Raw genomic sequence first — 16,015 nt, 5'->3', positions numbered from 1 at the left:
ACCAGCAGACTCTCCAAGGCTGTGTGGCTCCATCCTCCACCCGACTCATCCCAACTAGACCCAAGCTGTGCCTGTTCTCCCAACGCTCCCTCTTTTCCCCATTAACTCCCCATCAGGAGGAGCCTCAGTCCCAATCCTGACCCCAACCAGATCGAGAACTCCCAGCTCTGGTGTGTGAACCAGGGCAACCAGTAAAGCTGATGCCTCACACATCATTTAATACTGAATAATTCTCCAGGGATGAAGGGAACCATTTTAAACCTGCTGAGGGCCTGCATGCCAGACACTACCTCCACCCAGCACCCTTCAGGAGAGCAGGGACACTGTGGGCACACCTTCTTTGGGGTTGGGGGTCCAGGACATGGGCAGGGGGAAGGGTGTCCCACTCAACAGATGCTTTTGGCCCCTTGGCTGAGACAAACGAGACATGGAAAGAGGTCCGTAAGGTCCAGCAATCAGCCCCAAAATGCCTCCCCAGATCTTCCCCCACCTGGTCTGAGCATCTCCAAGGGTGAAAGGCAAGGCCCAGCTTCAAGGGGAGTTTGGCCATCACTTGCAGCCTCATCCCTGTCACAACCTCACCAGTTCTCATGAGTGGGATGGAGCCAAGTGATGCCCTGCTTCCTCACTCCAGCGCTGGGGGAAACCCAGGCAGAGATGGAGGGACTGTCTCCCTGCTTGTACCCTGCCAAGCGATCCCAAGGTCCCCAGGGTGCTGTGTGCCCCCAGAGGGCTGCACCCCACAGGAGCAGAGCTGGAAAGAGAGGAGCTCTGAGGCAGGGCTGTGCCGCGTCCGTATGGAATGGTTTCTTTTTATTACAGTTTTAATCTCACAGTCGGTAGCATTACATGAGAATAAAGCACTGGACAGGACTGGAAAAAAAGGCCTCTGGAGACAGCATGCAAACATTGCAACGAGTTTAAAGCAAAACAACCCAAAAAAAACCGCGTCTTGCGGGGATGCGGCTGCGCTCTCCTGACCGGGCGGCGAGTCCAGCGTCTCCCCTTGAACCATCACTTCTGTCGTTGGGGTTTCCTTCTCGTGTGTCCATTGCATTGGCTTATTTATTTTATTATTATTCCTTTTTTATTAACTTTCTTCTTTCTCTCTTTTTTTTTTTCCTTTTTTTTTTTCTTCTTTTAATTACATTAAAAAATAAGATTCGTACTTTAGTAAAACACCCAGTGCTCAGCTGAGCCCTGCTTCAAATAATAAAAAACAACCAAAAAAAACCCAACCCCAACCAAAACCACCATAATCAATCCCAACAACCCTCCTCCCACCCCCTACACTGAGAAAATGGGAAAAAAAACCCCAACCCCAAAAAACAACCCCCACTCAAAATTCAAAACAAACAAAAAAAAGGGCCTGGGAGACCAAAAAAAAATACCCCAACCAAAACCTGAAAAAAAACCAAACCGAAACAAAAAAAGATTTGGAAGTTTGGAAGTAACTGGGAGAACTGGGCGGGGGTGGGAAGGTAACACCCCTGGGGCTCCCTCCCAGTCACTCCTGGTGCTGGGGCCGAGCAGGGGGCTGCCCACAGCCCGGGCCCCCCCAGCGTGGGTCCCCTCTGGCTCTGGGGGGGCTGAGCCCCGCCTCACAGGTAGAGCTCCTTCTCTTTGATATGCACTAGCTGTTCGCGGAGCTGGTGGAAGGACGGCCGGTGCCCGGGGTCCAGGGTCCAGCACTTCTTCATCACCTCGTAGACAACGGCGGGGCAACCGTCAGGAGCATCCATCTTATAGCCCTTCTCCACACGGGGTACCACGTCCTTCAGGGGCTGGGGACATGGAGGGGGGCGTTGAGGATGTGGGTTTGCCCCCTCCCCACCCCAAGACCAGCTCTGAGGGAGAGGGTGGTCCTCACTTACGATTCTCGGATAAGGCACTCGCCCGAAGGAGTAGATTTCCCAGAGGAGGATCCCGAAGCTCCACACATCTGACTTGGTGGAGAATTTCTGGAGGGAGGGGAGAGAAGGCCCGTGAGCAGGCTCAGGCAGGGATGGGGGATAGTAAGTCTTCCCCACCCTTGGGACAGCTGGCTTTGGGGGTCAGACAGCAGGAACTGGGGCTCAAGCACCACCTCTGCATGGAAAATTTGTGGCAAGCCAGGCTGTGTCCCCTTCCTCCAGCCTCCACCACGTCCTTGCAGCCCAGGGACCCCCTCCCTCTACTCATCCACCTTTTCTCTAAGTGCTTCTGGTGCTGTCCACTTCACAGGCAGCTTCCCCGTGTCCTGTGTGCAGGAGGCTTCCTTGGTCAGCCCGAAGTCGCTGACCTTCGCGATGTTGTCCTCCGAGACCAGGACATTCCTCGCCGCCAGGTCCCGGTGGACAAAGTTGTTGGCTTCCAGGTACTCCATGGCTTCACAGACATCTCTGGTTGGGGCGGGACGGAGAAGGGGGTTAGCAAAGAGGCCCCAGAAGGCTGGTGAGTGCAGGTCAGGGTGGTGGGCATGGCCAAGCCTTGGTGCTTCACCCCGTACTTACAAGGAGAACTTCAGCAGGCAGTCTGCACCAAGGACTGACCGCCCACGTGACCGCAGGTAGTCTACTAGGCTGCCCTGGAGGGATGGAGAGATGAGGCCATCTGGGTCAACATCCCACCCAATGCCCCCTCCTCCGTGGAGCAGGACCTCGGATGATGTCCCTCCCTGGTGGGGCAGGACCTGGGGACAACGTTCCTCCCCTCGGAGCCAGCAATGCCACCCTCAAACACTGTAGTGGCCCCAAGGAGATGTCACCTGAGCTGGGGCCATCCAGCTGGGTCTGCCAGGGTGAAGCCCTGGGACCCTGGAGGAGGGCAAAGGGGACAGCACTGGGGGGCAGGTGCCCGGGATGGGGGGGGGTCTCACCTTGGCCATGTACTCAGTGACGATGTAAAGGCCACTCTTCTCCTCCACAATCACCCCCAGGAGCTGCACCAGGTTGCTGTGTCGGAGCTGCCTGTGTGGCGCAGAAGGGCTCAGGGCAGGGTTTTGGGGAGAAAGAGAGGCTTCCATGGCCCCCATAGGGCACTGAGGACCACCCACTTCCACTCCACCATACAGAGAGAGGTGCCTCCTTCCCTCGTGTTGTCCCCCCGTGTAACACTCACGTCATCACGGACGCCTCTGCCAGAAAGGCTTGTGCTGTGGCATCATTTTTAATGCACTTCACGGCGACTTTGTTCCCCCGGTAATCCCCCAGCATCACGTCTGTGGGCCAGGAAAGACGGGCACGGGAGGCACCAGGAAGCACCCTGGCCTCCTGGGACCCCACCATCACCCTGGGAGGGCTACAGAGGAGCCCCCCAACCTTAGTGCCACCGCCGTGGCTTCGGGGACATGGGGCTCACCTCCAAACTCCCCTTTGCCAATGATCTGCAGCAACTTGAGGTCCTTCATGTTGAGGGCCCAGCCGCCTGTGCGGGGGGAAGAAGGGAGATTGAGGGGGTGGTGGGGGGAGTGCCCAGGAGCTGGGGAAGGGGCACGGCCACTCACTGCGGGAGAACTCATCCTGCGCTGCCACCGTTCCCTCCATCACCTTCGGTTTGATGAGGCGGGTGCAGAGCCCGTCCGCGTCCGTGGTGTAATGCTGCGGAGGGGAGACAGGGGTGTCACGGCCACAGGGGACAGGGGGGTGCTGTGGGTGACGCCCTGGGGTCGGGGGTCCCTGCCCAGGTGATGTTGGGCTCTGGGATCCCACCAGGTGGCAGCACGGGGCCACGGATGGGCCTGGGGACGCTGTGGAGGTCGCAGTCCCTCCTTCCCAGTCCCTCCTCCCGGGACCCTTGCCCTGGCACATCCAGCCACCTCCTCCATCCTGTCCCCAGCCCCTCTTCCTTGCCTCAGGAGGCAGCCTCCAGCAGCCCCAATTCACGAGGTCAGCAGAGAAGGTCTCACTATCTCCTGGGCTCCAGACCTGCAGCCCCACAAGCTCCAACCAATATGTTCCCTGCCTCCCCAATCTCAAACCCATGGTTCCCAGGCCAGCTGAGGGGACAGGAGCGGTGGAAGCTCCTGAGACCTCACCTCCACCAGCTGCATGAGGTTTTCAAAGTAGACCTCCTCATCGATGCTCAGCTTGCTGGAGGAGTAAATGATGCGGTAGTGCTCCACTTTGCCCTCGCAGCTGACACAGAGGGTGTAGTCCCCAGGGTAATTGGTGCTCTCCCGCACCAGGAACAGCCCCGTCTCGGGGGGATACAGCAGCCGCTCTGCCTGCTCCCGCGTGATCTTCCCGTGAAACCACCTGCAACGGGGCACATGGGGCAGCTCAAGGACTGAGGGCTGGACCCCTGTGAGGCTGTTTGGGGATGATGGGGATGTGGAGCAGCCTTCCTCCCTGCATGCGTGGGGCTGGCTTGCCTGCACTCCTCGCTACCCCTATCTGTCCCATGACACAGCTCCTGCCACGCCATCCTGATTCTCTCCTCCTGGTTGCCAACCCAGGACAACCCCTCCACACACCCTTGGGGGCTTCCTCCCCACAGCAGCCCCAGCTCCTTCAAACTAGAGGATACTAGTGGCTTTGAGACGTAGCAGAGACATCAAAACCATCTATCCATCCATCCGTCTGTCCATCTGCCTGATTCTCTCTTATTCCTCCCATACAGACCCTGTTACAACCCCACTTCTTTCTCTCAGGTCTTTGTTGTGACACCACAGGAATGCTCCGGAGCATGCCAGCTCCCCAAAACTTCACCTCAGCTGAGTCCCCAGCAATACTCACGGCATGAGGCTGAGCTTGATCCCAGCTTTCACCCCTTCCCGCTTCTGCACGTAGTTAGCGGGGATGATGCCCTCCCGTCCCACCTTGTTCTTTGCCTTGTACCAGTTGGGATCCTGGGGGCATAGCAGAGATGTCATGATGAGCCTGTGGCCTTTGGAGAGGGCACAGCAGCCCACCAAACGAGTGCAGGGAGGTCTCAGCGCTGCCTCTCCTTCTCCAGGCAGCTGCCTGCCTATCACCAAGCACCCCGGCACCTCCTGCCTAGCTGCAGGCAGGACGGGGTGGGCAGGGCACAGCCGCAAAGGCTGGGGTCAGTGCTGGGGCCAGCAAACCCCAATGCTGGCGGTCCCATGGAGAGGTCACTGTGATTCACCTCCCAGGCAGTCGGGCATCCCAGAGTCCCCCGACCCACAGCTTTTCCTGCCCTGGTGCCAAGCATCAGCACAGCTCCCTGCCTGTAAGCCTCTCCCCTCCCTCCCTCCCTCCCCCAGCTCCCGGGAGGCCCGAGAGAGAGGCTTACATTACATTTCACAGAAACTTTAACTAACGAGGCCACGAATTAATTAAGCACCGTGTGGCCCCGATTGCTGCCCTGCTGCCTCCACGGGGCACGCCAGCGCCGCGTGCGGGATGCCCACACGGCCCTGGCCCCAGGGGCAGGCCTGCGGGGAGGCACCGGCCTTACCTTAGTGACAGCCACAATGGTAAGCACGTCTCCTTTGCTGAAGGGCAGGTCCTGCTCAGCGGTACCGTGGAAGTTGTACTTGGCGATACATTCTGTACCGGAGGGCCAAACGGCCTGGCCGGGGAAGGGGGGGCAGCGTCAGGGCCCGGATGGGGACAGCTCCCACCCGAGGCCCCCCCCCAGCCCACAGGGACCCCCACCACAGGCACATGGGGCTCCCACTGCTCTGATGCAAACCCAAATGGGATCTGGGCTTCTGCAGGGGCATGGAGACAAGTGGCCCTGTGTCCCTCCAGAGCCCTGGGGCCACCTCTGAGTATCTGGAGAGCCTGCTCTGTTCCTGCCTCTCCTCCCTGCCTGGCGCTCACCTGCATCCCCGACATCTTCTCCGGAGACTGGGGCACAAATCTCACAGAGGGGACACGCCACTTGGTACCATGAGACCTGCAGGGAGAAAGGACGACTGAGAACTGGGCATGGATGATGCACAGGGAGCAGCCCCTCCACAAAGGATGTTCCTTGGGCTGTGCCAATATCTCTCCTATCACCACGAAGGGAACAGGCCCTGTCCAAGGCACTGCTTCCAAACTGTCCCCAAATCGATGGGGAAGTTGGAGCTGTGGGTCTGTTCAGTCCCCTGCACCAGGGATCGGCGTGGAGCTGCTCACTCGGATTAGAAGGTATTTGCACGGATACAGCTTCTGAAGTGCAGAGGTTTTACATGCTGTGAGGCCATCACAGCATCTGCAGCAATGATCCGAGGGGAAAAACCAGCAGGGTACAGGGGGATGGAGATGCTGGGAGCTGGGAAGGGAGCAGAGATAGCCCCCAGGAGCAGATGAAGCCCGTTCCCCAGTGCAGGCTGGTTGATGCGCTGTGGTGGACAGCTGGGAACCAGCAGTGAGAAGCTTCAGATCCTCTGCAGGGCACACGTAAGACTGCCTCTGCCTTACGGCCTCCTCCATCCATCTGCAGGGGCTGCCAGACAACAGTTCAACAGGTCCTGAAGCATCAAGGGCAAAACTGAGGCAGGAGGTGGCAAGGGGCTCCAGCCAGCGAGGGGCAGTTCCCCCCAGCCCCAGTTCACGCCTCAACGAGCATCCCAGGCCCCTTCCCAGCAGCACCAGGGGCTCCGCAGCCACAGCCCCGCTCTGCCTGCTGACCCACATGTGGAAACATCCAGCCCTGGGAGCTTCCTAGGTCCGGGATCCGAAAGAAATAAAGTTGTTCCCTGCAGGGTATACGCATCGTCTGTCACTCCAGGACGCAGGAGCTCCCAGCACCTCTTAAATCCCAGGGGGATGCAGTGACTGGGGGTGCTGTGCTCGCCCCAGGCGGTGCCCCGAGGCCTCAGGCTGGGTCGCATCCTGCCCCAGCGCGTGGGAGGCGAACAAACCCGGCCTTATTCTGGCTGCTTTGACCCCTGGGAAGAGATGAAGTCACCGGCCCCAGCATTAAACCCGCCTTTCTTGGGCTGAGGCCCTAGGGGCACATCAGGCGGTGGGGGCATGGGGTGGGATGGGGAGAGGGCATCATCCTTGACCACACACCCCAAAACCCACCCGAGTATTTATCGATTCATTGCGTCGATTCGGGGCCACCAGTGATCACCACTCCCAGCCCTGCTGTCAGCAGCTCAAAATATTTTGGGAAGGAGGAACTGAAACGAGGGGCACGGCCAGCAGAGACAGGAGGGAGGAAGAAGATGATAAGGGGCAGAGCCATGGGGAGGAAGAGAGCGGGTGTGAACGCGGCCCTGTTTGCACCGCAGCACTGCCAGGACCCTTCCGGAAAAGGTGTCACGCTGCCACCACCTCCCTCACCTTCCGCCAGAGCACTGACACGTCACAAGTTGCTTTATTTTTGGCATCAGAGAGGAGAAACTGAGGCCCAGATGCTCACTCTGAGGACAGAGTTTGGGGACCTGAAGCTGAATGCTGGGGTTTCCAGCGAAGCCCATCAGCACAGCATCTAGGCCTCACGCGTTGGGTCGGTTTTCTCCTCAGGCCTGGGGCTGTTGATAAAGAAAAGATTCTCGAGATGGCACCCAAATGCAACCTGATAGTATCTATGAGCGTGGGGACACTGCCATGGAAGGCAGCGCTGGATGACCTGAGAGCATCAGCTGGGAATGCGGTCCTCCAAAACGGCCCCACCTCCAACTCTCTGCTTTCAAAGTGATTTTTAGTTAAATTCCGAATTTACACCTAGTGTGGAGCAAAAATTTCAGCAAAGGGTACAGTTACCAATAGTCCAAAACACAGCCAAAGAAAAACAGAATAAACTACATCCCTGCATCAGTCCGTGGAGGGATTTGGCTGAAGTCTGGAAGGAGCTGGTTTAAGAAGAGGTGCCCCCGTACCCATGTGGAGGGAATTTCCCATCACTGAGGCTTTACAGCCATGTTCCCCGTCCGACACCCTGTGAGGATGGCGAGCAGAAGCTGCCCTGGGGTGTTACTCAAGGAGCAGCTCATCCCCAAAGCGTCGACTCAGCGCTTCCCACCAGCTCTTGCTATTTTAAAACAATCAAAGGAGAAAAAGCAGCAGGGGAGAGGTTTCATCTGATTTGTGACTCTGGTTGGAAATGCCTGGCCCAGCTTTGCCCATCAGAGCCAGCTCTGGTGCCGGGGAGCATCACGGGGAAGAGATACTCAGGGCCTAGCCCATCTAGAACATGGAAAAGCCGCTTCCCACTCCATGCAAGAGCTGGACCTTTCCAGTCCCGACAGCCAGTTGTTTGGGCTTTCAACTCACGAATGTCACCAGCATTTATATTTTATAAATGCAGAGAGGATACAAAATTTATAGCCTGCCTTCAGGCTTTTGAGCCTTTATAAAGAGAACTTTTTTTTTCTCTTTTAAAGATTAAACTCTCCCAGCAAACCCCGCTGAGAGGAACATGCTACAGCAGTCCTGGCATTTTTACCTTTGCTGACCAGGGACGCTCACGGCATCAGACAGTGACACTGTTATAAATATAGCACAAGAAATTCACTTATCAGTTTTATATAGGGAGGCAGTTAACGGCACCAGGAACTGCCGTTTGCAGAGCTGCCGATGCCCCCTTCTGTACTTTGGTGCACTCTCTTCCTCCCGAGGGTCACTTTTAAGCAGCAGTTTGATTTTGCTTTGTGGGTTTTTTTTTTCCAATTTTCACCCAATTTCTGCCTCAAAGCCGAGGCTTCCCGAAGAGGAGGAAACCACTTGCCCCTAAGAGCATGGAGCTGCGCGGCCGCTGCCGAGCAGCCCCCGAAAGCGCAGTTGCCTGCGGTGGCCTCATGTGACAGCCAGTGGTTCCTGCCGGACGCAGCATCCGTCAGCACCCAGGCCGGCCCCGACCTCCTCCCCACGCTGCCTTCCACCATCTCAGCTCATCCCGACGGGATGCCGGGTTGGGAGAAGGTTGCAGAAATCCAGAGCCTAAAGGCAGCACCTCCTGCCTTCCCCGCCATCCGGCTCCAGGAAAACACCGCCAAGCCTCATCCCTTCTCTCCTAATGTAGAGGTGTTTCCCCAAGGAGGATGAGTAGCAGCAGAAATCAGCTTAGAAAAAAACCAGATAGTAATTTAAAAAAATATAGCCAGGGAGCAACTCAAGTGGAGTGCCAGGCTTGCCTGTGAGCGCTTGTCTCCCCAGGGACACTCCTCATCCCCTAATAAAGGCTCACAGGGGAACTCAACAGTCTTTTCTCTACCCCAAACCACATCTCTTTCTTCCTCACCTCTGACAGAGCATCCTTTGAGCCATTCTGCCCAGACACCGCAGTGAGGAACCTCAGTCCAACACCGCACCCTGAGAAGGGCTGAGGTTAGTGCTCATCCCCTCTGTTTTCCTCCCAGGCCTGGTCCTGGATTTCCCTCTGGCAAGCCCCACTCAGCAGCCAGGGAAGGTGGGCAGGGCAGGTACAGTGAATACCTTTGCCACCTTGATAATCCGAAGGGCACCAGGGAAACCTTTCCTCTTGTTAATCACCAGCCAAAACTGTGCTGTGCCAAAACCACAGACAGGTTGGGACCAGTGCTTGAGGTGGGGAGAAGGGCAGAATTTGGGACCCCTGACCAAATACCACCCGATGAGGACAAACAACATGGGATGAGTTGGGGAAAAGATGCTGCAGTACCATTTCAAACCCAATTAGCCGGAGGGAAACGGGGAGCAGACCCAGCTCAGCACCAGCTAAGGATGAGGCTATTTTAAACAAAGTTTAGTTGTAGGTGGCAAGAAAGCTTAATTCCTGTCAGAAATAAGCATTACAGGAGCCATCCACATCCACCCTGCTCTGCTCATCCATCCTCACCAAAACATCTCCCAGTGCTCAACAACCTGAGCTTCTTTAAACTTCATAAAAAAAAAAAAGTAACACAACCCCAAACCAGACAACATCCTCACTCTCTCCAAAAGATCTTATCGCCTGTTATTACAAGTAACACCTACAATCACTATAATCGAAAGAAAAAACGTTCCTCCTTTATCTCATCAGCGAGCTGGCTGCTCTCACAGGGAGGGTTTCGCTGCTGCTCCCCCAGCCCAGCCTCCACTGCCTGCCCCCCTCGGGGAAAGGGTTGGGGGGGTTCTTTTGGTTTGGGGTTTTTATTTCTTTTAAAGAGACAAAGAGATGTTGCTGCTGAGACCACAGAAAGAGCCTGGGGGATTGTCAGAGGCAGGTGAGGGCCCAGAGAGATGCTGTTCACAGCGTCTCCATCACAAAGGAGTTTTCCTGGTCCTCCTCTTTCCTATGAAAAACCTCACTGGGGAGATTTTTTGGCCCAACAAACCACTTCAGCATCTCCTTCCCAGGGCCCCGAGGGTGTCAGGGTGTCCCTGGGAATGGGCACACGGTGCAGAGCGGCCGCCAGTGAAGCTGCCCCGGCACAGGCTCGGGGCACGCTGGGATATGGTTCAAAGGGGTGTTTGCAAACACCCACCCAAACCCCAAAAGACAGGGGAGAGGCAGTGGTTGCAGGGTGAAGCGCATTCCAAAGCTCCCGGAGTTCACAAAGACAGCATCCCAGAGGCCTTGTGCTAGTGTCACTCTCCATCAGGAGGCTTCCTCACCACCCTGCAGATGCTCAGTGAAGGGTGCTCAGTGATGGGGATCCCTTTCTCCCAGGGATGCTCCTGAAACATCCTGCATCCCTCCGCCAGGCTTCCATGGACCTCTCTGGCCACTCTCTCTTATCAGGATGGGACAGGCTCCTGCACACTTCTGCTGGGAACCAACCCTATGGGCGCGTGAGGGGCAAGATCCCCTTCAGTCCTGGGAGGAAGGCAGTCATTCTCCTCCTCCTCCCACTCCCTGGCCCCTTGCACCTTTGATTTTAATTAATTTTTCTATACACTTACTTTTTATTTCCATACGCAGGCACAGCCCCTTTGCCTCTTAATCAACCTACAAGCAACGGTCAGGGCTATAAATAACCCATCACTACCTTATTGACCAAAAAAAAACCCACCCCAAAACCAATTTAAAAATAAACCAATTTAAAAAACCTGCTGCTAACCCCTTCTGACGCCCAGACCAAGCTCCTTCCTTCTGCCTCAACCGCTCTCAAAAGCCCCGCCAGCAGCGCAGGGCTCGGCCTCACGGTACCTAAACCGGCCCCGGCCTTTGTATGGGATGGGGATGGAGCGAGAGGAAGAGGTGGCAGCCCTGTCGGCGGCGGGTAGCGGGTTTGGGGGTAAGGCGACAGCTTCCCCGTGGAGAAGGAGATGCTGCCGGGGTCCCTCGCCTTTCTCTGTCTCCCGGGAGGGAAGGATGCGGCCTCTCGCCTGGGGGATGCCGGGGTCCCCGGGGACGGGCGCTGAGCGGGAGGAGAAGCGGCCCGTGATGGGGTCACCCAGCAGGTCAAGCGGCGCGGAGGCGGTGGCGGCGGCGGGACCCCTCCCCGCCTCTCCTGGCGCGCCCCGCAGGCCCCATTGTCTGCGCTTCGCGGACACCGCGCTCCGGCCCCGCGCCCCCCCAAACACCGGGGGATGCGGGGGGGGGGGGGGGGCGGAGAGCACCCCACGACGTCCCTCACCCCACCCCTCCCCGGGCAGCGGGGTCTCCGGTCCGGCGCGGGGCCGGGAGCGGTACTCACCTCCGTGCGGGCCGGGGCTCAGCCCGCCGCCGGCTGCTCCATGCGGCGCTGCCGGGGGCCTCCGGGCTCGGCTGGGACGGCGGGGGGGGGGGGGCGCGGGGGGGCGGAAGGGGCGGAGGAAGCCGGAGCCGCGGAGCAGGCGCCGCCGCCGCCCGGAGGGGCCGAGCCCGGTGCGGCGGAAAGGCGGTGCGGCGGGGCTCGGGGCTTCGGGGCTGGGGGGAGGCGGGGTACAGGGAGGGGAGCGTGAGACGGAGCGGCGCGTCCGCCGCCCACCTCGGGCCGGGCGAGGGGCGCGGGGTCCGCCCGGGGCGGCGGGGCCTGCTGGGAGGAAGCGGCGCCCGGAATCGGAGCGCCCTGACCAGCGCGCCTGCGCCGGAGCGGCACCGCACCGCACGGAGCGGAGGGGAACGGCACGGCACGGCGCGGCAGCGCGCAGCACGGCACCGCTCGGAACGGCACCGAACGCGAGGCGCGGCGCGGCACCGAACGCGCGGCTCAGAACCGAACGGCGGGGCGCGGCGCGAGGCCGCCACCTGCCGGGGCCACCTGCGCTGGGCCCCGGGCCACGGGACGGGACGGGTCTGCCGGCTCGGTGGTTGCTCGCAACACAGTACTGAAACAGCACTAAAATGGTGCTGGAATAGTACTGAAACACTACTGAGATGCTAATACATCAATAGTAACGAACCCCTGACAAATAAAGGTAACGTTCAAATAGCAAAATAATATAATAACTTTATAATGCATCACATAGAGTAACATGCCATAATCTAAAATATAACATAATATATACTATAGTACAGTATCATGTGCTGTAATAAATGTATATAAGCAATATATGTCATGCATAATAAGAATATATAATACATATGTAATATGTAATAAATGTAATATCACAATACAGTGCAATATAGCACAATGCAATGCAATAGAATAGAATTAATGTAATGTAGAATCTATAACAATGTAATACAACAGCATATCTAGATCTTTAAGGTCCTCTCCAACCCAAACTATTACATGGTTCTATAACGTGCAATATTGACAACAATGACAATAGCAATAATAAAGATGATGCTAATGATGGAGGGTGAGGCCGCAGCAAGGTGGACAGGGAGCAGGGGGAGCCTTGGGTTGGGCCTTCCCCCTTCATCTGCCTCCCTGGCTGGCTGCAGCATCAACGCATCTTGAGGCGGCCACGAGTGTTGGAGGTAGGGAGCATCCCAGCACAGGCAGTGGCATGGGCCCCGACCTGCCCACAAACATGCTGTTGGTGCTGCAGACTCTTCCTGGGAAGAGAAATGGGAGAGAAGAAATGATGTTTGGGCATCCTGGCATCTTTCCTTATCCACCACCTTGCTGGTCCCTTGGGACAGGCATCCACCCCTTGGGGAAGGACACAGACTCGTGGGTGCTGGCCCAGGCAGGGACCAGAGACTCCCTTCTTCCCACCGAGAGGCCTTACAGTGCCTTACCGACACTGAGCTGGTTATCACTTCCTGCACCAGCACTGCTGCAGCCATGTATGGTGAAGCAGGAAGCCCAGGCACCACGCTCCCTCTTCTCTTTGGCTACTCCTCACTTCTCCCTGTGCTTCAGCATCCCCCTGCTGAGACAGGTGTGAGCAAGAACTAGCCCAGCCCGCAGCGATAACAATGCCAGCAGCTCCACTGGCCCAGGGAGGCTGTTAACAATGTCATTGTGTGGGGTGAGACGAGCCAACTTACCCACATCAAGGCTGTTGGGGGCAGGCAGGAACTCTTCCCACCGACCTGCACCCTTCTTCTGCTTGATAAGAGATAAAAGCTCAAAAAATAAGCCCTGAGCCATGGCCTTGAGTGGGTGGGAGAGGAGGATACACTCCCTGGGATGAGGGGACCAGGAAGAGATGGACATGTCTGTGAAGAGGATCACAGGGGATGGCGAAACTTGGGGGACAGAGGCAGGGAGGTCCCAAGTTGGCCAAGGGAATGAGTTGCAAAGCCCAGCTCATTTTTAGGGAGCGCATCCTTGCTCCTACAACACTTGGGAAAGATCCTAGGACCTGCTGCTTGAGTCGGGCACACCAGGGCTTTTGCAGCCCCAGGCTTCCCCCAATGCCTGGCAGGTTTGTTCATGGGGAGGTGGGGAACAAGCTCATCCTCACACAGCCCCCAAGCAGGGAGGAAATGAAACCAGATCATGCATCTGTTTGCATCAGAAATGCACCCACAGATGCAAGTCCAAACCCACCCACCCATGCATCAATGCTCCCACCTGGGCTTGCACACACATCAGCATACCCATGCTCACTCACAACACAGGTGAGTGTGCAGGCATGCATGCATGCAGGAGCTATGTGTGCACACCCCAGCACCCAGTTGCAGGCCTGAACCCAGTATCACTGTTCTCTCCTTGGGGTAAAGATGCAGCGCACAGGCCAAACTGCAGCTCAGGCCAGAGCACTGTCTGCTCCTGCCTGACCTCTCCCTGCCAGATCTCACCCACCAACACCACGATGCAGCCCCAAGGCTGTTCCTTCACTGCTGCACAGACCCCTACCCGGGTGGGCTGCACCCAGGGGTGACATAACCATGGGGACCAGTGGTCATGGAGGAGGGGGGGCAAGACTCGGATTTTTTGCTCCAAGTGTTTCCATCAGTGGGTAGGAATCTCAAGTGTGTTTTCTTGTGTGACAGTAAGTCTAGAAATATCTCTCCTCACAGTGCCTCTGGATCTGAGAGTGCCCTCTCCCTGGGCTGGGGAGCAGCACAGGGCTGATGGGTCCCAGCTCTTAGACGAAAAGACCCAACGCAGTGGGGAATCATGCCCGGTCCCAGGTTTATCCAGTCCATCAGACACAGGATAAGGGAAATACCCCAATGACTGCACAGCTACAAGTGCTCAGAGCTGCTGTTAGGGTGTTTTTTTCCTCCCTTCCAAAGGCCCATTACTCAAGCAGTCCATCCTGGGGACCAGCAATGTCCCCAGGGAGAGCTGGAAGGGTATTGCATTGTAAGTGATGATGGCTGAGAGACCTGGAGGAGATTCCTGCAGAAGCTACTCACTGCAATATCCAGGCTGGGATTTCTCCTGGGAAGGGTCTTGGCTGTCGAGTGGGTGATATCCTGGCTACAGGGCTGGGAAGAGTGGGTTTGGCCAGCCGGGATGAGACGCGGGCAGTCGTCTCCTTGCCTTCCACCAGGAGAGGGGGCCCTTCAGCTGATTCGAATCGGCAGGAAAAGGGACAGTAACGGGGAAAAAACTGCAACAGTGGGGTACCTGCGAATGAAATCGTGCCTTGTCGATCTGCCTCTGGTTTATTCCCTGTTGAGCAGCAAGTTTGATGCCTCCGAGGGATTCAGGCAGCGCTGGCTGGACGAGAATTGATAGGCAGGGGAAGGTGAGAGTTGCTGCCTCGGATATACTAGACAGTGGAGAATCTGCAGGCAGTGACTGGGAGCGTCAGAGGAAAGTCGGCATGAAAACTCAGCTCATTCGACACTGTAGAACCCACCTTCGAGCTGAAAAAGCCCCGAATGGAAGCAGGTTCGGCTGGTTCTGCAACTGCCAGAGCTACAGGGGTGATGAGTGATGCAGGATGCTCTGCAGAGGGGTCGGTACCCTATAGATCTCTCACCCTAAGTGTGCCTCACCCCAAAAACTCCGTGCAGTGATAAAACCAGGTGCTCGCCGCAGAAGGGCACTCGTGAGGCTGGTGTGACCGCCGCCACGGGAGGGCGTTCACGTCCCAAACCCCAGCGACAGGGGATAAAAGTGCTTTGTGAGCGCCAAAGCGAATTAGGATCCTGCCGACTCCCAGCACTGACTGTCAAACCTGGCTTCTCCCTTCCGTGCCGGCCCCAAAACCCGTCGTTTCAAAGGTTCTCCTCGGGACCTCATGTTTCCAGGATGGTCTTCATTAAAACAGATGGGGAGCAAGTTAGAGACTGTCTCTTGCCAGGTGCCTTTTCACCTCCAGCACGGGATCAGACTGGACCCTAGCACTTGGGGGTCAGCACCAGCCCTGATGGGATTCAGGGAGATGATTTTAGGGGCACAAGGGCAGAGTGATCAGCTAAGACCCCTTATTACAGGGCCAATAAGTGAGGTGGTCTATGGGAGAAGATGACAGTCTGTCACCCTGTGTGACCACTCCTTGCTCTGTGCTAGCCACTGCCACCCTGACAGTGAAAGACCCAGCCCCAGGTTTGGGGGTATAGAGGTAACTCCCAGCCCTGAATTCATCCTGGCTGCCCAGCCTGCATCCTGCTGCCCAGGCTGGGCTTGAGGAGCATCTGAAATCCCAGAGGCATAGGCTTATGCTGCCAGTGCTTGTGGGACCTGGTGGCCCTTGGCTCCATGGGGATGTCTCTGGGGCTGCTCCCCATCTCTCCCCTCTTTCCTTTCCACCCACGGAAAACCATGGACAGCCAGGTTTGAGGTCATTCCTAGAAACCTGGAGCTTTTCTCCAGTGGCACTTGGCCTGCGTAGAGTAGTTATCTCTGCGTATCTGTTCTTCCCTTCTTAACCCGGGGGACAAATTCCATCCT

General features: G+C 57.1%; 1 protein-coding gene across 1 annotated transcript; it reads right to left on the bottom strand.

Annotated features, from left to right (window-relative positions):
• Positions 1-783: 783 nt before the first annotated feature.
• Positions 784-11,842, bottom strand: CSK (C-terminal Src kinase). The gene is made up of 13 exons (XM_061999012.1): positions 11,483-11,842; positions 5,769-5,844; positions 5,401-5,514; positions 4,716-4,828; positions 4,016-4,235; positions 3,485-3,578; positions 3,340-3,405; positions 3,100-3,199; positions 2,858-2,948; positions 2,493-2,566; positions 2,186-2,381; positions 1,875-1,961; positions 784-1,784 (listed from the first exon to the last, which is right to left on the bottom strand). Exons 2-13 carry the CDS (start codon positions 5,781-5,783, stop codon positions 1,602-1,604), a joined length of 1,353 nt encoding a protein of 450 aa, XP_061854996.1. The 5' UTR covers positions 5,784-5,844; positions 11,483-11,842; the 3' UTR covers positions 784-1,601.
• Positions 11,843-16,015: the final 4,173 nt, after the last annotated feature.

The sequence above is a fragment of the Colius striatus genome, chromosome 7 (assembly GCF_028858725.1).
Source record: "Colius striatus isolate bColStr4 chromosome 7, bColStr4.1.hap1, whole genome shotgun sequence".
In the NCBI taxonomy this organism is placed as follows: domain Eukaryota; kingdom Metazoa; phylum Chordata; class Aves; order Coliiformes; family Coliidae; genus Colius; species Colius striatus.
The sequence above is the reverse complement of the archived record's forward strand: the minus strand, read 5'-3'. Positions and strand labels throughout refer to the sequence as shown.

What these genes read in the sequence shown, in the direction of transcription:
- CSK (XM_061999012.1), bottom strand. An exon ending in GCAGGATGAGTTCTCCCGCA is followed by an intron (nt 3,406 to 3,484) that starts GTGAGTGGCCGT and finishes CCCCCCGCACAG; the next exon opens with GCGGCTGGGCCCTCAACATG. An exon ending in GCAGAGGCGTCCGTGATGAC is followed by an intron (nt 2,949 to 3,099) that starts GTGAGTGTTACA and finishes TGCGCCACACAG; the next exon opens with GCAGCTCCGACACAGCAACC.